This window comes from Rhinopithecus bieti, unplaced genomic scaffold, assembly GCF_001698545.2.
Source record: "Rhinopithecus bieti isolate Rb0 unplaced genomic scaffold, ASM169854v2 scaffold_5882, whole genome shotgun sequence".
NCBI classification, from domain to species: domain Eukaryota; kingdom Metazoa; phylum Chordata; class Mammalia; order Primates; family Cercopithecidae; genus Rhinopithecus; species Rhinopithecus bieti.
Window position 1 is genome coordinate 1,675,359 of NW_016805188.1, and position 22,319 is coordinate 1,697,677.

The following is a 22,319-nucleotide window of genomic DNA, read 5'->3' on the forward strand; positions in this document are numbered from 1 at the left end:
AAGATCCTTGGGGACATTTGAATAGCAAGAGAATCTTGATTTTGTTACAGCTGCAAAAACTGGCAAGTTTTCAGAGTGCCAGAATTAGAGAATGTGGCCAGGTTGGATTGACGTCACTGCCTTGGCAATGCTGAAGGTCCTGATTTTACTCCTGTCTCTGCCTGAGGCCTGCATAGCCACAAACATGTAGGAATAGAAAAGTCATTTGCTCTGGAGGTATATACTGGCTTGGTATTTGTATTTTGGAAGCCCCTTCTATTTTGCAGAGAAGGTGGGCAGTGTTTACCTCTGATCTTTAGTCTGGTTGGAGACGTCATAACCTTCCCCTGAAGTTCCCTTCATCCTCCTGTCGGATTCTTGCCTTACAGTGTAGAAGCTCCTTGAGTTTGGTCATTCCTTAAAATTAAAACATGAATTAACTAAAAGTTAATTTAATTGGCATACTTACATTCAAGACGACCATTGCTTTTTTAAAAAACTTGTCTTGGCTCTCATTATTACTTTAAAATACTGCATGTATCGTATATTTTTGCTTAATAAGCTGTTCATTTTGGTGCTTTTTAGCTGAGTTCCTTGTACTTTGACTTCATGATGAAATCAGTTGGTAATTTTTGAGACATTATTTCAACAAATGACTTCCAACCTAGTGTATGCATGTATTTGTATGGACATATGAATACATGCCCAAACCCTTCCCTTCCCCTCCCATTGCATACAGCCCCGTGTTCCTGCTCCTGCTCCGTCCGCTCTGACTACAGACTAGTGCTTATATAACAGGGAAGTGTGTCAGGGTCAGCCATTCTGCCCTTGGTATATACATGGTTTAAATATGTTCCAGTAAATTAAAGAACTGATCACTGGTAATTTGCTGTTTGAAATGCTGTTATTTATTTGTCTTCTCATCAATCTCAAGCCTATTAATCAGGCTTTGAGCCTTAGCATACCAAAAGGTTTGCTGCTGTGGTCCATTTACAGAATGTGGGGATTTTATCAGGTGTACCCACACAAATGATTTTGGGTTTCTCAATTATTGAATGTTACTTTAGGTATTTTCTTTGACATCTTTTTAGGGGACTGTTTGAAATCTAGACAATTATGAGAGGAAACTTGCTTTTTTCATAATTGATGTTGAACAGTTAGTCCAGCAATATTAGACTCAGTAATTTTGCTGTCATTCTATGGTGTTTCTTGATGAAATTCCTCAGATACCTAAGCAAAGATGGTAGCTATTCTTGTTAATGGTAACCTCTTGTCTCTACTTAGTCTCTGTTAATGAGAGCCAATTAATATTTACGGAACAAGTGCTGGGTGCCAGGCATTGAGCCAGAGTTTTCCCACATTATATAACTGCTTAATTCTCACTATAACCCAGAGAGTGGTCCCCCAGGCAAATGACAGTTTCACTAAATTATCTGAGATTATAGTTTCCAGTTGGTGGAATGGAAGTTTGAATCCAGAACTCTCAACCACAATCCCTGCATACTTTTATTTTCTCTCCCTCTCTTCCTTCCTTTTTTTTTTTTTTTTTTTTTTTTTTTTAAGACAGAGTCTCACTCTGTCACCCAGGCTGGAGTGCAATGGTGCGATCTTAGCTCACTCCAACCTCCGCCTCCCAGCTTCAAGTGATTCTCCTGCCTCAGCCTCCTGAGTAGCTGGGATTACAGGCATGTACCACCATGCCCAGCTAATTTTTTTGTACTTTTAACAGAGACGGGGTTTTGCCATGTTGGCCAGGTTGGTCTCCAACTCCTGACCTCAGATGACCCACCCGCCTTGGCCTCCCAAAGTGCTGAGATTAGAAGCATGAGCCACTGCACCCGGGCTTTTTTTTTTTTTTTGAGACAGTCTCACTCTGTCACCCTGGTTGGAGTGCAGTGGCATGATCTCGGCTCATTGCAACCTCTGCCTCCCAGGTTCAAATGATTCTCCTGCCTCAGCCACCTGAGTAGCTGGGATTACAGGAGTGTGCTACCATGCCCAACTAACTTTCGTATTTTTAATAGAGATGGGGTTTCACCATGTTGGCCAGGCCGGTCTTAAACTCCTGGCCTCAAGTGATCCACCTGCCTCGGCCTCCAAAAGTGCTGGGATTACAGGCATGAGCCACCACGCCCACCCCCTGCATTGTTTTCACTACACCACCCTGTTAGTATTTATCTTGCTTGTGTCCTCATTGAAATGAAAGGAATAAGTTCATCTGGGGGAATTCACCTGAGGACCTGTGCCCTGAGATGAAGTGATCCAGGTTGCTGTGTCTGTTTTTCTGCTGATTTTCAGTGGGAAGTTTTATTCAGGTGCCTAGCTCACCATGGTATCAGAATCTAAAATACATTTTAAAAGTAGTTATTTAGTTCACCTGTACTAGGTTGTATTCTAATTCCTAGAACAAGTCTATTGTTCTGCTGTCGCCCACTGAACTATTCTTTTGCTATTACTTTATGTAGTGTTTTCTCATTTTAATTATACAGATTTCATCTTTATTAGTCATACACAGCATTTCCATGCTTTGCCTGCATATTATTCAAGATGAAATGAATTATTTAGCAGCCTTCCTTAGTAATTCTTTTGGAAAGGTAACATTTGTAAAACTTGGTCCTCTTTTCTCACCCTATAGCCTTTTCCCTAGTCTTCCATTTGTCCTCCCCAAAGGCATCTCTATTAAAAATTTCTTATATGATGTTCCAGAGATATTTGGTGCATGTACTGGCATATACATTGTTTTCTGCTTTTGCATTAATAGCATTTATACCTTGTTTTTATCACTTACTATATTTTGGCAGTCATTCTGTATCACTACAATAGCATTGCTCATCTTAAAACAACTGCACATCCATCAGATTTGTGTCTTACTTATTTTAAAATGTTGTTTAGTAGATATCATTGTTTAAAATTTTATTTAGAAACGTCTGCTTCTGGAAAGAGGGAGATGTACTTTTCCCTATTCCTCCCACTGAGTGCAACTAAAACACTGGCCATTATACAATAGCATGGTTCGCCTGTCACTGAGACTCCTCTAGCTCTTGTTGCTGCTGATTATCCTACCTGCTAGCAATGGAGATTAACTCTGAGGCTCTGACATGGTATTATCCCTTGAGGAGACCAAACAGCTGCTTGGCGGGAAGGTAATTACCCAAGAAGGACAGCAATTCATCTTGTATAGGATTGATACATATTCCAAGAATGTGTCTTCCTTGCCTGCCCCAAAGGCCTCAGCAAGCTTGGCGGCCACAGACAGCCCTTGAAAATGTCTATTGCAGGAAGCCCAGAAAGGAAGCACCAAGTTGGCTTAAGGGACTCTTCTTGGGGTTGTAGGGGAGAGGAGATAAAAGGAAGCCAAGATCTAAGATCCCAGAAGATGTTAATACTGACTCAAGACTCTCTTGAAAGATGTAAACTCTGATAGAGGGTATGGATGATGTGTTTGATCCTTTCTGGGGCTTAAGCCAAGACCCTATCAAGCAAGTAAGTGGGAGATTGTGCTTATAAACAGCTCTTTTGAGGTAAGACAGATGTTCTCCTTGCTTCTTAGAATATTTTAGGCCAAAGCATTTTGTGGGCATAAATTAGTCTAATATCAGTGTCAGTGCTCTATTTCAGCTTACTCATGAAGGCCTGGTCTTTGTGCTGTAAGCAATTAAGAAAGACAGAATTCTTAAGTGTATTTCAAGGAAATGTAAAGACAAAGTATTCAATGCACACTTATGTATATATAGTATGATGTTTATAACAAAAGTAGAAAAACATACATGGGAAAGATTGAAACTTACTTTGGGGTAGTGGTTTTCTGGGCAGGCAGGAAGAGATATGTGTCTATATGTGTTACTTATTTCTGAAATGAAATAACACTATCTGAGCAAAAAAATACAAAAATCCACTGGCCATTATATATAAAACAGACATAAGAAGAATCTGAAAGGTGAAAATAAAAAGGCAGAGTGGCTAAGGATATTGGGACTCAAGAAACAACAACGTGATGAGTTCCCTGGATTTTCCTATTGCCGAAAGTAATCCAGACTTGGAGCTGAAGACACTGGCAACCAGGAAATGCCAGTGGGCACAGACCAGAAAAAAAGCCCAGTAAAAGCCTGATCTCTCCCTAGCCAAAGGCTCAAGAAGGAGAGAACTTAGCACAAAAGAAGATTTGTCAAACCATAATCTCTCCACTCTAGCCAAACACCATGGAAGAAACTGTGCCCCACCCCTCCCCTTGCCAGGAAAAGGTGAGTGGGGAACCTAGACTTACACCCTGTCTGTCTGAAAATGCTCCAACTCCCACCCCTGCTGGGGTGGTGTCAGAGATGACTACACAGGAAGCCATGATTTTCATCCCTGCTGGCCAGGAATTAACTTCATTCTCTGTGGTGTCTGGAGACCATGTGGGAACCCTGGATTTCCTTCTTCACCCAGCCTGATGTTGGAGCAAACCTGATGGAGAGTCCAGACTATCACCCTGAGGTCAAGTGGTAACAAGGCCACCTGCACTTGTGGCATCAGTAGAGACTACATGGGGAACTGGAAGTCCCAGCCCAGCTGTAACAAGGAGCCCTGCCCACCCTTGGGGATGAATAGATGCCAAGTGGAGAACCTAGACTTCTGTCTCTCCTTTATTGTAATGAGGCTGGAGCAGTATCAGAGAAAGTCAGCAAAAACAACAGGTTTAAATAAGAGTCAGAGTCTTATAACAATATGAAATTTCAGTAGAATATTGGTTAGTATACCAAGAACCAGGAAGATCTCAACTGAGTGAAAAAAAGACAACCATTAGATGCCAATGCCAATATAATAGAGATTTTGGAATTACTTGAAAAAGATTTTAAAGTAGTGTATTAGTCCATTTTCACATTGCTACAGAGAACTACCTGAGACTGGGTAATTTATGAAGAAAAGAAGTTTAATTGACTCACAGTTCCACAGACTTAACGGAAGCATGACTGGGAGGCCTCAGGAAACTTACAATCATGCAGCATGACTGGGAGGCCTCAGGAAACTTACAATCATGTTGGAAGATGAAGGGGAAGCAAGGACCTTCTTCACATAGTGTTCAGAGAGAGCAAAGGGGGAAGTGCCACATACTTTTAAACCATCAAATCTCATGAAAACTCACTGTCATGAGAACAACAGAGGAAAGTCACCCTCCATGATCCAGTCACCTCCCACCAGGCCCTTCTTCCAATTTGACATGAGATTTGGGCAGGGATACAAATCCAAACCATATCAGTCCACCCCTGGCCCCTCTCAAATCTCATGCCCTTCTCATATTGCAAAATAAAATGATCCCTTCTCAACAGTCCCCCAGTCTTATTTCAGCATCAAAACAAAAGTCCACAGTCCAGATTCTCACCTGAGGCAAAGTAAGTCCCTTCTGTCTATGAGCCTGTAAAATCAAAAACAAGTTAGTTATCCAAGATACAATGGAGGTACAGGCATTGGGTGAATGTTCCCCTTCCAAATGGGAGAAATTGGCCAAAACAAAGGGGTTACAGGTCCCGTGCAAGTCTGAAACCCAGCAAGACAGTCATTACGTCTTAAAGCTTCAAAATAATCTCCTTTGACTGTATGTCTCACATCTAGGGCACACTGATGCAAGAGGTGGGCTTCCAAGGCCTTAGGCAGCTCCACCCCTGTGGCTCTGCAGGGTACAGCCCCCACAACTGCTTTCATGGGCTGGTGTCGAGTGCCTGCAACTTTTCCAGGTGTGTGGTGTAAGCTGTCAGTGGATCTACCATTCTGGGGTCTGGAGGACAGTGACGCTCTTCTCATAGCTCCACTAGGCAGTACCCCAGTGGGGACTCTGTGTGGGAGCTCCAACCCCACATTTCCCTTCTCCAACCCCACACTGCCCTAGTAGAGGTTCTCCATGAGAGCTGTGCTCCTGCAGCTGACTTCAGTCTAGATATCCAGGTGTTTCCACACATTCTCTGAAATCTAGGAGGAGGTTCTCAAGCCTCAACTCTTGGCTTCTATGTACCCACAGAAACACATGCCAAACACATGCCAAACATAATTGCCTACTCAACGTCTCCACTGAGATATTTCTTATACATCTCAAAATCACATTCAGATCTAAACCCCTGCTTATCCCTCCCCAAACCTACTCTTGCCTGTCTCTCCAACTCATTCAATGGCATATGTAATGGGCTACTTAGTGAGAAACCTTTGAGTCATCTGTGATCTTGCTCATTTTCTCACAACAAACATCCAGTTCTTTCAGATATGCCTTGAAAGTATTTCCAAGTCTTTTCTGTGACTTGGATTATTGTGCTTGCCTCCAAACTGCTCCCTTTTCCCCATCTTGACTTTGTTAGTTTATTCTCCACACGGCAGCCTGAGTGCCTTTTAGATACTAAGTCAAACCATGGCTTTTCTCTAATTACAACCCTTCAATAGCTTCTCATGATGCTAATAAAGGCAATTATGCGGTTTTCAGAATACAGCAACATTTTTATAATGATTTCTGAATAATACTAGCACATCATTTATTCTGTAATACATATTTATTGAGAAACAAATATGTCCTGGAAACTCTATTAAATATTGGTACTGTAATTGTGAAAAAATAAATAAACCTGGCAGTTACTCTCAGAGATTAAACTCCAAGGGAGAATGTAGATAGGCAGTTGTCATATGGGTGCCCAGTGCTGGGGTATGAAGAGTATAGAGTGCTCTGAGAACATTTACATAGGCCTCCTTTCCAGAGGAGGTGAAATGTAAACTGAGACCTGTAACATAAATAGAAATGAAGCAGGTGAGAAGTGGGTGAAGGAGAGAGACAAAATGTGATAAGGCTCCGTGGCTGGATCCGAGAGTGTGAAATTGGGAGAGGTGGCAGAATAGTTAGCAGTAAGTGGCATCCAGACCGCATAGGGTCTTATGTAATAGATTATGCTAAGACCTTTGGACATTACCCTGAGAAACTGACAATTCTGAATTAAGATTGTGAGTTAAAGGATTCTGAATAAGAAAGTGACATGATAAGATTTCTATTTTTAAAAGGATTATTTAGTCAGCCATTGGAGGATGAATCAGATAAGACTAGAGGCAAAGAGTAGAAAGTGGTTAACAGATATCCAGATGAGCAATAATGGTGACCCAGACCAAGGGCATCCTGGAGAGATTGAGAATAGTAGAGAGACTCCAGAGGTAGTTAGAAGAGCATTTGATAGAGAAGTCAAGGAGGTTGCCCAAGTTTCTATTAGGGTGTATAAAAAGAAGAGCAGCTTTGTAGAGAAGATAACGAGTTCAGATTTGTACTTGAACAAATTAAGTATGAATTTTCTGTGGGACTTTCCAAGGGAGAGGGCCCATGTGCAGTTCTAAATTTGTTTTCAGGAATGAGTGAGTGAGGAGGGAGGGGGGTGAGGGAGAGATATCAGGGAGGGAGAGTAGCATATTTTTCTCTCCCTGAGATATTTATTTCTAAATATTCAATTAATGTTTGGTGACCTTAAGCCATATGTTCTCTATTACTATACTAAGGAGAGGGATGTTAGGCTTGTTAAAACTTGTTGGGAAGTTGTGTTTACTTTATTAGCCAAGGAGCCTTGAATGAAGAGATTGCTTGGCTCTAATTCAGAAGTGGAAACTTCTTCTTGAGATGCTAAATATAATGTTGTGGTGTGTGACACATAGTGTCCTAGAACTTTGCTGTTACACTGCTTTTCCGTGTGTGAAATTCAGCATAAGGTGCCCTCTGTTTAGGTTGCTATAACAAAATACGATAAGCCAGGTAGCTTATAAATGACAGAAAATTATTTTTCAGAGTTTTAGAGGCTGAGAAGTCCAAGAGCAAGGCTCCCACAGATTCAGTGTCTGGGGAGGGCTACATCCTGATTCACAGATGGTACTTTCTAGCCGTGTCCTTACTTGGCAGAAGGATGAAGGGGTCTCTCTCAGGCCTCTTTTATGTGGGCACTGATCCCATTCATGAAGATCCCACACTTATTACCTAGTCACCCTTGAAAGCACCACTTCTTGATATCATCATATTGAGGGCTAGGATTTCAAAATAAAATTTTGCAAGGACATAAAACATTCAGACTCTAGCAGGTATATTCCTTCAAAGAAACATAGCATCTGGGATCAGGAGCCAGGTTGCCTGGCTTTAAATTCCAGCCCTGACATTTACCAGTGGTGTGATTTTAGGTGAATCGTTTAACTTCTCTGAGTTTGTTTTGTCACCTATAATGCAGAAAAAAATATTACCTACATGAGATGTTGTAAGAGGTGAGTTAATCATGTGGAACATTTAGAACAGAATTACTTACATGCTAGCTGTCATTTATTCTATTACTGTTATTACTGTTAATAGATGGAGGCTCAGTTTACAGAGGTGGCAAAGGCCTTCATTATGAGAAATCTGTTTTGTGTAGTTCAGAGGCCTTTTGACTGTAAAGCACCAAAATGTTTCTGAAATCCTGGGATTTCTTTACTGGAGACTCAACTGTGATGCTATGAAGATGATAGTTATTCTTTCACCGTTTCATTCTTTCTAACTATGGGAGTGGATGGTTATGTATTAGGAGGAAACTGAGGGATGTTAACTGCATACTAATAAAAAACTGGGAAAATGTAAGAGTATTTGTTAGCTCTGTATCACTAATGATGTTTTCTTACCTGTGGATTTCAGTTCACACCTGAAGAAATAGTGTTTCCGTGTAGATTTTCAACTCCGTGAAAAGCAAACAAAACCCTTCCTATTTAAACTTATAGATGGACTAAAGTTATAATGAGGATAGGTTCTTTTTTATTTTCTGAAAACTTCACTTTTCGTTTACAATCAAAATGAATTGGGAGAAGGAGGAGAGACTGAGGCTTCTATGTGAGCACGTGAGCCAAAGCACTGCTGTTGGGGCCTGAGCCACTGAAAAGCACTGGGAAAGCATAGGGTAAAAGCACTAAGCTTTCAGTGATTCTGTAAGGTGGCACTTGCAGTCAGTCAGATATAGCTCTTTCTTGATCTTCCCTGGAATCCTGCTATGAAAAATAAATTCACTCAGAGAGCGAGAGAGAGCTAAAGTAAGGTCACGCTTGTGTGATTGCTATTTTCGCTGTTGGATTCTTTCCAATACACTAATATTTCACTTTGAATTTTACAGGAATTTGAAAGTGATTATGTGGCATTTAAGTCCAAAACTCTGGAATTTGACAGAAGGCTTGGGACAATTATTTGTGAAGCTTTCTTTAACTGCAATGGCTTAGAAGCTGCATTTAAGGTTAGTTCTGAAGAAGCTATCATAAAAAATGTTTTACTAATAAATAATATAGGCTGTTAGATGAAAGGGGTGAATTCTCATTCAGGTAGAGTATTAACTAGGTTAACTAGTCATATTCCCTTCAAATTCAGCTCACTGAATAATACACTTTGAATAATGTGCTAATGAATAATGACACTTTGTACAAGATGATTTTAGGACATTTAGTTACTGTTTTTTTTCTTGCATTCACAGTGTTTTAGCTCTCATTATCTTCACAGAAAATTTGGCCTAGCCAGTGAAATACTGATTCAAAATTAAGTCACAGTAAAAACTGAAAAATACCTTAATTCGGGAATTTCTTTTATTTACCATTGTTTAGATATGTTAGGTTCATCTGCCTATTTTATTTTTCTGACTGAAACAAATAGCAATTTATATACTGTATTTACCCAGGCATAAGGTATCATTGATGATCAGACACACCATTATTTTGTGTAACAATTAAAAAATGCTGCCAAATAATAATAATTTCATTGATTGCATAATGTATTTCAATTGCAGAGATTTTGAAACATAAAAGTATGCTTGTCACAGAATTGATGAAATACAGTTAAGAGTTACATAAAAGAAAAGCATCTCAATAGTGTCCACATATGAAAAGCTTATAGGCCGGGCACGGTGGCTCAAGCCTGTAATCCCAGCACTTTGGGAGGCCGAGACGGGTGGATCAAGAGGTCAGGAGATCGAGACCATCCTGGCGAACAAGGTGAAACCCCGTCTCTACTAAAAAATACAAAAAACTAGCCAGGCGAGGTGGCGGGCTGAGGCAGGAGAATGGCGTCAACCCAGGAGGCGGAGCTTGCAGTGAGCCCAGATCTGGCCACTGCACTCCAGCCTGGGCGACAGAGCGAGACTCTGTCTCAAAAGAAAAAAAAAAAGAAAAGCTTATAATATGGGGAATAGGAACACCATGTAAAACTTGCTTGACAAAAAAAATTACAAATCAAGTATAAATTAATAATCAGATAACATCCCAAAAGAGGGATGGAGGGTTCAATATCAGAAGAAAAGAGCTAAGAAATCATGAGTATAATTCATTGAGAATGGCAGTGTCGAACAATATAGCAGACACAGATTTTTTAAAGATATTGTTTAATTTTGACCTGTAAATGAATTGGCTAGTCAGTGGTGAAGCCATCAGTGTTCTCTGGCCCCAGTTGAGCATTTTAACATAAAGAATTCATGAGGATCTAGATAGGAAGAATCAATGTTGTGAAAATGGCCATACTGCCCAAAGTAATTTGTAGATTCAATGTTATCCCCATCAAGCTACCACTGATTTTCTTCACAGAATTAGAAAAAACTACTTTAAATTTCATATGGAACCAAGAAAGAGCACATTATAGCCAAGACAATCCTAAGCAAAAAGAACAAAGCTGGAGGTATCATGCTACCTGACTTCAAACTGTACTACAAGGCTACAGTAACCAAAACAGTATGGTACTGGTACCAAACCAGGTGTGTAGACCAATGGAACAGATATAATGCCACACATCTACAACCATCGGATCTTTGACAAACCTGACAAAAACAAGCAATGGGGAAAGGATTCCCTATTTAATAAATGGTGTTGGGAAAACTGGCTAGCCATATGCAGAAAACTGAAGCTAGACCTCTTTCTTACATCTTATAGAAAAATTAAGATGGATTAAAGACTTAAATCTAAGGGATAGGATGATGACCTAAAACCATAAAACCCCTAGAAGAAAACCTAGGCAGTACCATTCAGGACATAGGCATGGGCAAAGACTTCATGACTAAAACACCAAAGCAATTGCAACAAAAGCCAAAATTGACAAATGGGATCTAATTAGACTAACATAAATCTGCACAGCAAAAGAAACTACCATCAGAGTGAACAGGCAACCTACAGAATGGGAGAAAATTTTTACAATCCATCCGACAAAGGTCTAATATCCAGAATCTACAAGGAACTGAAACAAATTTACAAGAAAACAAAATACCCCATCAGAAAGTGGGTGAAGGATATGAACAGACACTTCTCAAAAGGAGACATTTATGTGGCCAAGAAATATGAAAAAAACCCCATCATCACTGATCATTAGAGAAATGGAAATCAAAACCACAATGAGATACCACCTCACGCCAGTTAGAATGGCAATCATTAAAAAGTCAGGAAACAACAGATGCTAGAGAGGATGTGGAGAAATAGGAATGCTTTTACACTGTTGATGGGAGTGCAAATTAGTTCAACCATTGTGGAAGACAGTGTGATGATTCCTCAAGGATCTAGAACCAGAAATACCATTTGACCCAGCAATCCCATTACTGGGTATATACACAAAGGATTATAAATCATTCTGTAAAGACACATGCACAAATATGTTTATTGCAGCACTGTTCACAATAGCAAAGACTTGGAACCAACCCAAATGCTCATCAATGATAGACTGGATAAAGAAAATGTGGCACATATACACATATACACCATGGAATGCTATGCAGCCATAAAAAAGGATGAGTTCATGTCCTTTGCAGGGACATGGATGAACCTGGAAACCATCATTCTCAGCAAACTAACACAGGAACAGAAAACCAAACACCACATGTTCTCACTCATAAATGGGAGTTAAACGATGAGAACACATGCACACAGGAAGGGGAACATCACACACTGGGGCCTGTCAGGGAGTAGGGGGCTAGGGGAGGGATAGCATTAGGAGAAATACCTAATGTATATGATGGGTTGATGAGTGCAGCAAACCACCATGGCACATGTATGCCTATGTAACAAACCTGCACATTGTGCACATGTATCCCAGAACTTAAAGTATTAAAAGAAAGAATTCATGAGCATCAAATAGTTCTTTGTTTTATAAGAACCCTTCAGTGAAACTCAGGTGCCGTCAGCCGCAATATACAGCCTGTTGTTATAAAATGACCTGTAATCTAATATCTCATGTCTAACATCTATAATAGTCATATATGATTATTATATTTACTACTGCCACTATTTTTTGTCTAGATATGCATACTTGTTTCTCTTTGACAAAAATGACATTATATTTTCATCCTCTACTGTAATCTTTGCTTAACAAAGAGTCGTACAATTTTTTCTTGCCTTTATAACAGAATTCAACTATTATTTTTTTTAAATGTCTGTGTGATAGTCTATCATATTCTTTGCTACTGGAACTAGTTTTCTTTCATGCTTTTATAAATAAAAAAAGAATGTAGAATGAAATCTCAATTACAGAGGCTCCTGCCATTTTCAGTTCAAATCTCTTTCTCCAACCATTAATATGAATTCTGTTATAGTACTTGCCAGTTAATTTTTTTCTAAACAATTTAATCTCTTAGGTAAAAGGTTTTTTTCTTTAACTTTTCACATATTTGATCTGTTTACTGAACAAATATGAGATCCTACTGTCATAAGCTTGGCGGAGGTGTGGCATCAGCTTACAGCTTCTGTGTAGATTGCCTTCCATGGTAACTTGTACAAAGTGACATTTAATAACTACTTGAGGCAAGGTGGACTGGCTGGTAGTTCAAATAATGAAATAACATACTGATGAGGGTAAACTGCTGCAAGTGTAATGGCAGAGGAAGAAATTACAAGGCTGTGTACTTAGAGAGAAAAATATTTCACCTATAGGGATAGGATGATGAGCTCTGACCATTTACTGTTAGTCCCTGGGAAGAAAAATATTTGTAGACTGTTCTCTGAAGACTACTGTTACAATACCTGCTATTGTCAAAGACATGGCCAGGAAGGGCACCGGAACTGAGGGCTGTTCTACTCTAATATAAAAGTATAGTGCTTCAAAATCTAAAGTGCTAGGTGTGCTCACCAAAAAACAAAAACAAATACTACTGAATGGCTCTCTAAAATTTACATGAAAGCAAACTGAAGTGTGTAAAAAAAAAAAAAAAGTGTCTAGAAAGGACTTCAGCTTTGAAAACTATTAAAATATGAAGTGTATATGGTTTAGGTGGCCACGGATTTTTAAAAATCATTGAAAGTGGCACACCTAGGAAAAATATAAATATGTACTACACTGAACAATGGCAATAGTGTTATGAAAAGCTGTATTATGCAATGAAAGAAGTGGAGCAAAATTAAGACAAACCTTGCAGATCTCAGACGGGATATTTGGAAAGAGAATCATGTGGTGGGAATTACTCTTTGGTCTTGAAGTCAATGTGAAAGAAAACATCTCTACTCTTCAAAAATAGCTTTTAGTTTTGCTGTGAACAAAGAAGCAAGAGCTTGAAATGACCTTTACTCTCCTCCCGGAGGGTAATTTTTATACATTTTGGATGACAATTACAATAGTGTATACTGCCTAAAACTTTGAGACTTTTCCTACTACTTTTTGGCTTTACAACCTCGCCTCAGAATATCTTCTCTTGAAAACTTGGAGTTAAGGACCGCTAAGCTGATAGGCAAGATGTGGTATAGCTAGGAAACTTCTACTATTCTTTCCATTGTGGTCAATATGATAAGTGTTTAAAAAATAATGTTGTGAAATAAATGCACTTATAAATTCTTGTTGGAGTATACTTTTTTGTTAAATATATGAGACAATGCTTACTTTAGAAATTTTATTTGAAACCCAAACTCAACAAAACAATGACTGTGGGAAGAAAGTTAATCAGTTACATTTTGCTAAGTAGCAGCTGAGTAGTAGATTTAAAAATATTTAGCAGTTTCTACTGCAGTTATAACTGATGTTACCAGAAAAAGTCGGAATGTGTTGTCTAAATTGACCCCTAAGGTATAGTTATAGTTACATTTTAGTTTCTATAATTTTTTAATGGTAATTTTATTTTCAGTGAATGTAGTTTATGGAAATATTTGCAAATTTTTATTATAAAGCTGTTTTTTAAGTGAAACACGTTTTAGGGAACACCTATTATTTCCTTAAAAAGAACAAGCCCCCTCCTTTGCCATATTGCTAAACAAGGCGTGACCTTGGATACAGTTTATCTGCCACTGTAAATATACTTAGCTGTTTTGATATGTCTTCTTTCAAAGAAAATATCTATATGACAGGCTTAGTAACTAACGTATTATGAAGCCCACACAGAATGATCAGCTGACAAAATGATATAACTTTCAATGGCATATTAGCTGATGAGAAGCTACACAGTGAACACAAACCCAAATGCTAGACTGCCTGGTTTCAAATCCCAGCTCCACCACTAGCTGTTATGAAGTTGGGAAAATCATTCTCTCCTTGTAACTCAGTTTCCTCACCTGGAGTGTGTAACAACAGCACTTTTAAGGCCCTTGACATATAGTTCCTGGGACATAGCACTATAGAAACATTGGTTATATACAAATAAAATTTGTTTTATACAAATTTATATACAAATAAGTGTCATTTTGCTTGCAAGCAAGGAAAGAGCTATTTTATGCTAGCACGCAAAAGAATCCACACTGGGTAGTAAACAAGAGACTAATGGGAATCCAAAATCAGACTCGCTGGATAACTAAGCTTTGTGAACACTGACAGCGAAGGTAAGTTGGAAATCTAGGGGGCTCCACTGACTGAACAAGGGGAGCTTGTGAGATTTCACTCCTGCTTTGCTGGTGATGTGATCCTGTTCAGTCTGTGTGTCTGCTTTCTGCTGTCCCCCCATCAGTTGGCTTCCTCTGCTTGCTAGTAGTTTCTGCTCACTGGTAATTTTAGCCAGCGTGGATTCAGCCAGGCCCTGACTCTGAGAAAGAATCTGATTAGCTCAAGGCATTGATTTGAGCCAGGAAATTCATGTCAAAGGAGTCGTCCACCTGTGGAGTGGTTGTCCTTGTAGCAGTAACCACTGTAGCCCCAGGACACTGTTGGGGGTGGCTGGGTCACGTGGATGTACGAGGGGCCATAGGCATGCATCCATGGTGACTGGCACATCTGGTATAATTATTCATGCTGTGACCTAGAGGGCCTCAATATGGATATATGGATATTTATATCTAAAGAATACATATGTAGGAGGGAAGAACAATAACAAGCACATGAATCTTGTTTCTGTTCTTGTGTCTGCAAAGCGTCTTCTGAAACGTTACCTGCCACCCAACAGGAAATAGTATTAGCTGTGAGCAGAAATTGCAGACAGACAATGGTTCCTTTCTGCTGAGAAAGGGAAATTATTTTACATCTAGAATTGGTTTATTGGATGTACAGAAATTTTAGGGAGATGCAAAAAATACATTTTACATTTTGAAGCATCACAGGATACTTTTAAGATTCTAAACTTCAGTCATGTAAGAGATTTGAAGGGGGACATTGTGAGCTGGGTATTTGTGTTAAAAACTCATAGTGCTTAACGTTGCCTTAACTTTGATTTTTATAGCTTTTGACCGTATTTGGAAATTTTCTAGAGAAGCCAGTTGTCATGGAAATTTTCAGCCTACATTACAGCACACTAGTGCATATGTTTAATACAGAGCTGGATGTGTGTAAGCAATTGTATAATGAACACATGAAACAGGTAAGTGGTGGATAAGGTTGGACACATTCACAGCATCATTTTTGCAGATAATGACCATCAACTGGAACTCTGTGATTATATCTAAAGACTCGATATAGGCACTACCTTTTTGTGCTTTTATTTAACTGGTTTCCTCATGGAGATGGTAAACTTGCTTTAGGACTGTAACTCTTCTAGTAATCAAGTGATTAAACACATATGTTTTACACTACCGTAAAAATACCAAAATGAACAATTGCTTACAAGGTTGGGAACCATTCTGACTAAATGTTCCCTTTCTTCCTCTTCACCAAAATATCAACTTGCAGATTGAACGTGGACATGTAGCTCTTAACAAGAACATGCCATTTACCTCAGGAAATATCAGATGGGCCCAACAGGTCCTCCAACGACTTCAAATGTTTTGGTCAAGCTTTGCATCTCTCCGTTATCTGTAAGTAGTTAAGCTTAGGTCATGGCAAATTATTCTAATGGTATGGGTGACGTTTTATATAAGAGAGTGAGCTGTTCATATCAGCACTTAGGAAGCCATTGCCCTGTTCACTTCTCTCACTGGTTGGGTTTGTGGAGAGGGATTCATTCCCGTGATTTTGGAATATTTATAATGGGACTCTTAGAATTTCATATGCTTACATGTTTTCTGGACCTTTTTTCTTTTCACTTGTCCTTCACCATGTTTGGAGTTTCTTGCTGTTATTATTTTTCCTTTTTCCAATAAGTAACACTGCTTTTATTATGCAGTCTTTGTGCCTTTTTCTTCTCTTCATAGGAGCCAGTAGATTGTTGCTATCAACATTTAGTAACATCCTGAGTTTCATTCATCTTATAACTTTATCTTTTAAAGCAAAAGCAATTCATAGGCATAATTTGGTCTTGACTGTTTCTCTTCCTGGTTTATAGTGCATTATCATATTTTATGTATTTTATATTGTGTATTGTATTATTATACAATTATTAAGCTGAAATCTATCTAATATATGTATAAACCAGTAGAAAAACCTTATTCCTACAGATTTTTGGGCAATCCTGATAATGCCTTAGTTTGTCAAAAGTATGTTGAAATGACCACTTTGCTTGATCAATTTGAAAATCATGTCTATAATGAATGGAAAAGTAATGTGGATGAAATCTGTGAATTCAATTTGAATCAACCCTTGGTTAAATTCAGTGCCATAAATGGTCTTCTCCGTGTCAATTTTGACCCAAAGGTAGGGATTTCATTTTTTAAGATGATTTATAAGTGCCATTTTTATTATAAGCATGTTTCTGGTATTTCCAATCATTTGTAATTTACATTTGGGAAAATGTCAGAGTTGCGAGGACTATAACTGTAAACAATTTCTTGTAGGTCTTTGTTGTAGAGATTGCTCAAATTCTACTCATTACTCTATTAATTTGTATTGTAATTATTTCTTTACCACCCTACCCTCACTAGATAATGAGCCACTGAGAGTAGCATCCATTTCATTGCGTCTTTATGCTCTGTGTTTCTAGTTTAGTGTCTGGTGCTTGGTTACACTTAGTAAATGTTAGTTCAACTGAATTGAATCATTTGTCTTTACCAGATAGTTTCTGACTTAAATATATTCATAACATACACCAGTGTTTTCATTAAAATTTCATCATATAAGATTTGGGGAATCAACAGAATACACGGAATGAAAGACATGTCACGTTTTTGATGAGCACTGGTAAATTTTAACTTATCGTCATTTCTTTCAAAGGGACAGTAAGCTTGTATATGGTAATTAAATTGATGGTAATTTAAAAAAACATAAAACAATATAAAAATATTAACAGATAATATCCAGGATGAATATTTTATTTATTAAACAGGTCTTTTGTTACTGCATGGTAAATCATGTAACAAAGGAAATTTCATATATTTTCTGAATTCATTTTCTCATAATTTCATTACATGTTATGTAACAATGGGACTTTGTTACCATTTATATATGTGTATGTGTATATAATTATATGTGCAAATATTTAAATACCAGATGTACATGTACATATGTATACACATTGTATATATTTAAACAAATGATCTCCAAGTCTGGCAGCTGGCTGGATATGAGACACAAAATAAGCTTGCTTTTCTGTTTACCACCATGGATATGCTTTAGGATAAGGGGCAAGCTTATAAGAATATCTATTTGTAATTTCCATGACAAAACACAAAATGCCTTAAACATCTGGCTGGATTTTTAGGGAGTGAAGATTATACATTCACTCTTAGTGATTACCTAGAGTCTCTCATGACAGTCCATATGCATGCCTGGGAAGTGGGAAAGTTAGCCTCACTGAGTTGGATCATCATACTCTGTACCCGAATTCTGATCTGTTTCCCTAAAATATATACAGAGAATAATTGACTTTATTTTGCTAGTAAAACTCAGCACACACACCTAAATATATGACACAGTAAACTGAGGATTCCTTCTACTTTCTGATTTCATAAAACCAATTTATAGAAACTAATTTCTTGAGGTGTTTTAGGGATAATTCATATACCTTTACTATATTATGGAATGTATGATTTTTGTTTTTAAAAAGTATATGAAACAAAAGCCCATTTACCTTGTTGATTTGGAAATATAGTAATCCTTGGATAACATCCTAAGTGTTTCAAGTTAAACTTGAGTTAAAATAGAGTAACATTATGAAAATATGCAATATTTTTAATAATTGTTGTTTTAATAGCTAGTGGCTATATTGAGAGAAGTGAAATATCTTCTGATGTTGAAGAAACAAGACATACCAGATTCAGCTTTAGCCATCTTCAGAAAAAGGAACACTATTTTAAAGGTTTGTGTTTTTTGTTAAAAAAAAGATACTAGGGCCTATTATGAATATAAATATTTTGAATTGTAATTATTATATAGACCTATATGACATTTTTATGCCTTTAAGACAGAGAAAATAGCTAACATATTTGGCACTTTTTGTTTTGTTGTTTTCTTTGCTCAGTACATTGGAAATCTTGACCTTCTTGTGCAAGGGTATAATAAGCTCAAACAGACGCTCCTGGAAGTTGAATACCCTCTGATTGAAGATGAGCTGAGGGCTATTGACGAGCAGCTGACAGCAGCCACAATGTGGCTGACGTGGCAGGATGACTGCTGGGGCTACATCGAGAGGGTGAGGGCGGCCACGTCCGAGTTGGAGCACAGAGTTGAGCGTACACAGAGCAACGTGAAGGTGATCCAGCAGACCATGAGGGCCTGGGCCGGGTGCGTGCTACCTCCGAGGAGAGAACACAGACGAGAGGTGGCCTTCACCTTGGAGGACAAGGGTGATTTGTTTACAAAAAAATACAAGTTAATCCAAGAAGATGGCTGCAAGATCCACGACTTGGTCGAGGTAACAGCTTTTAAGCTTTCAAGATTTATAGATCTTTTCATTGAGTTCAGAGAAGAGCAAAAGTACTTAACCTAATAATGTGGGACTCGTTTATCAAGCCTGAAAGAACTTTATGAATGGTTTTATTATTCATTTGAAGTGGGGGAATTTGTGTTACTTGCCTACAATTTCTGTAGTCCTCACTACTCTAATTTCTGAGGGAAGAGATCAGAATGTGAGATGTGTTGATGAAACAGAAAGGCTAGTGATAGAATCTTTACCTCGTCACAGTTGCATCCTCTTTTGGATGCTCCTAATAGCTACCACTGTTTGTTGACTGCCTCGTATGTGCCAAACAAACACCTTGCTTAGGTCATCTCAAGGAACCCTCTCAACCATCTCCTAAGGATGACAACAATAATTACTCTCCTTTTAACAAAAATTTGAGTTCCTAAAACAGTAACAGGCACTAATCTAGGGTTATGAATTCAAGGAAAAACAGAAAAAAAAACAAACAAACACAAAAGGCAGAAGGCAGGAAAATAAAAGCAAACAAAAAAGCCCCCCCTCCCCAGCCAAAATCCTTTATTTCATGGAGCTTACACTCTAGTCAGAGAAAGTTAGCAAGAGAAATGAACAAACAGATAATATGTCAGTTGTGATAGGAGTAATGATGATGAAAAATAGAGCAGAGCAGGTGGAATAGGGAGTCGCTTGGGGGTAGGGTGATTGGGCAGGCCTCTTTCCTAAGATAGTATTTCTGCAGAGAACTGACAGGGAACAAAGCATACGGATATGAGGAGAAGGACATTCTGGAGAGCAAAAGTGTAGACACTTCAAGGCGGGAGTAGCCTGTCCTGTCCCAGGATCTGTCAGCAAACTGGGAGCAGAATTTGCAAGGGGAGTGATAGTGGAGGATGAGGTAGAAGAGACTAATGGCACATTGCGTGGGGTTAGCAGGCTGTTATGAGGACTTTGGATTTTACTGTAAGGGGAAAAAGAGCAGCCAGAGACTTTCTGCTCAAAGGCTTTCCCTGTGGAGGGTAAGCCACAGGGGAGCAAAGAAGTGGTTGGCAGGGAGACTCTTCAGAGCCTACGCAAATAATCCAGGTGAGAAATGATGCTGCCTTGGGTCACGGTGCTAGCGATCATGGCAGTTCATATCCTGCATATATTTTGAAGGCAGGGCCAGCAGAATTTGCTTTGAGGAATCAGAGGAGAGAGAAGGATGATTTCAAGGTTTTTGGTCTGAGTGATTGGACTGGACTGGAGTTGCCCTTTAATATGAGGGCAGATATGAGGAAGACTGTGGTGAGCAGATTTTGTAGGGGAAAAAAAAGGTTTGCTTTTGGACAAGTTAGTTAGAGATGCTTGTCCTAAGGGACAATTTTGAGTAGACTAGAATTGCACATGTGTCTTGTGTTCAGGACAAAATCCAGGTAAGTAGCAGAGAATTGAGATTCATGCACATATATATGGTATTTAGAGGCATATAATTAAGAACATGTAGGAATTATAGATAGAAAAGAGGCCCAAAAACTAGCCTCAAAGTCCTCACTAGGTCAGGGAGAAGAGGAAAATCCTGCACAGGATGCTGCAAAAAGAGAGAGTGATGCCCTGGAAACCGATAAAGAAGGAATTTCAAGGAGGAGGAAGAGCTCAACTCTGTCCCATCCTGATGTAGGACCCAAGAATAAAGACGGAGGCTAACCCTCAGATCTGGCAACATGGAAGTCATTGGGATGAGAAGAGGCAATTTCGTATGGTGGTGGAGTGGAAGCCTGATGGGAGTGGGCTGATGAGAGAATGGGGGAATGTGAGTGGAGGCAGCCGAGGAGATCCTGAGGAGCTCTGCTGTGGGGCAAACCAACAATTGGGCAGTACCTGGGGTCTGTGTATCAGGGTAGGGAGGGTTTTCTTTTTAACAGTGGTTGATGTTTCAGGATGTTTGTATGTTAACTGCAGTAGTCTAGGAAGGAGAAAAAATTGTTGGAAGAAAGCCATTGAGGGAATGGGATTCAATAAATACCTGTAGAAGGTGTCTTAAGATAGAAGCATGAAGCATTCATCTGTAGTACAGGAGGGAGGGAAAGCAAAGGTAGCAATGTGGTGCTCACAGATGTGCAGTGCTGATGATGGGAACATGGGGAGTTGATTTCTTGTCATTCCTATTTCTTAAGGAAAAAAGGGATGGGAATGAAAGAGCGTATTTCATGTTTCCTCTGAGCATCCTTGTTATGTGGAGTCTTCTCTATAGACAGGCACAGTCCTTAAACCATGAGTACTCTCCTTTGGGCAAAGCAGACAGACCTCCCCCGCTGCCCACAAACACACAAAATCTCTCTGGCTTTCACACACACTCTTTTTCTCTGTATGTCACACACTCTCACACACACCTCGCACACACTCTTCCTCTCTCACATCACACGCACACTCACACACACTCTTCCTCTCATCACACACACACACACACACTCTTTCTCCCTCATGCACTCTCTCTCACACACACACATATACTCTGAAGCTGTCATGAAGTAGCACAGTGTGGGGTAGGGAAAGTGTACTTGGTAAAGGCTGGAAACCAGAGTCTTCCAGAGACTGGGCCTGAATTTTCTCATATGTAAAATGAAGGTCCTTGTCTCTAGGCTAATTCTCAGCAGACCAAGAAATAGATTATGGTTTTCCTGCTGGGAATTGTATGCAACCCATTGTCTATCTTGTCTCTGCAGTCCATCATCATTCACTTATTTGAGAAATATTTATTGTGAGCCTTGCTTGTACCCACCACCTTTCTAGGTTTTTGAAATATGAAAGAGAGCAGAGCAGACAAAGATCCTTGCTCTCATGGAACTTGAATCTAGTGAGGGGAGAGAGATAATAAGCAGTGACATAGTAAGTCGTGGTGTGTTAGAACTGGTACATGCTGCAGAAAAAAGATCAAGTTGGAGCAGGGCAAGGGAATTCTGGAGGGTGGGGTCGAAGATGCAGTTTTAAGTAGGGTGATCAGTGTAGGCCTCAACCAGAAGGTGGGAAATTTGAAAAAAGACTTGATAAAGGTGATAGAGTCAGCCAAGCAGACCTTTGGTGAAGAGTGTTCCAGGCAGAGGAGATAGCTGTTGGGCAGGGGCTCCCTGGGCATGCTCGAGGAAGAGCAGGGGAAGTGTGGGGGGGCGAGTAGAGGGAGCTGAGTGGAGAGTTGCTGAGGTGAGGTCAGATGCTAAGCTGCGTAGGGAGGGACTGGCAGCTCAGGGGAGGCTTCATAGGCCTTTG

General features: G+C 39.3%; 1 protein-coding gene across 1 annotated transcript in view; it reads left to right on the forward strand.

The window, feature by feature from the left end:
• DNAH11 (dynein axonemal heavy chain 11) overlaps positions 1–22,319 on the forward strand; it is a 396,815-nt gene that overhangs the window by 30,840 nt on the left and 343,656 nt on the right. Inside the window, exons 9-14 of the mRNA XM_017871552.1 lie at positions 9,096–9,212; positions 15,570–15,707; positions 16,016–16,140; positions 16,720–16,915; positions 18,411–18,515; positions 18,678–19,070. Of these exons, the coding sequence (XP_017727041.1) occupies positions 9,096–9,212; positions 15,570–15,707; positions 16,016–16,140; positions 16,720–16,915; positions 18,411–18,515; positions 18,678–19,070 (1,074 nt within the window). The remainder of the gene's footprint in view (positions 1–9,095; positions 9,213–15,569; positions 15,708–16,015; positions 16,141–16,719; positions 16,916–18,410; positions 18,516–18,677; positions 19,071–22,319) is intronic.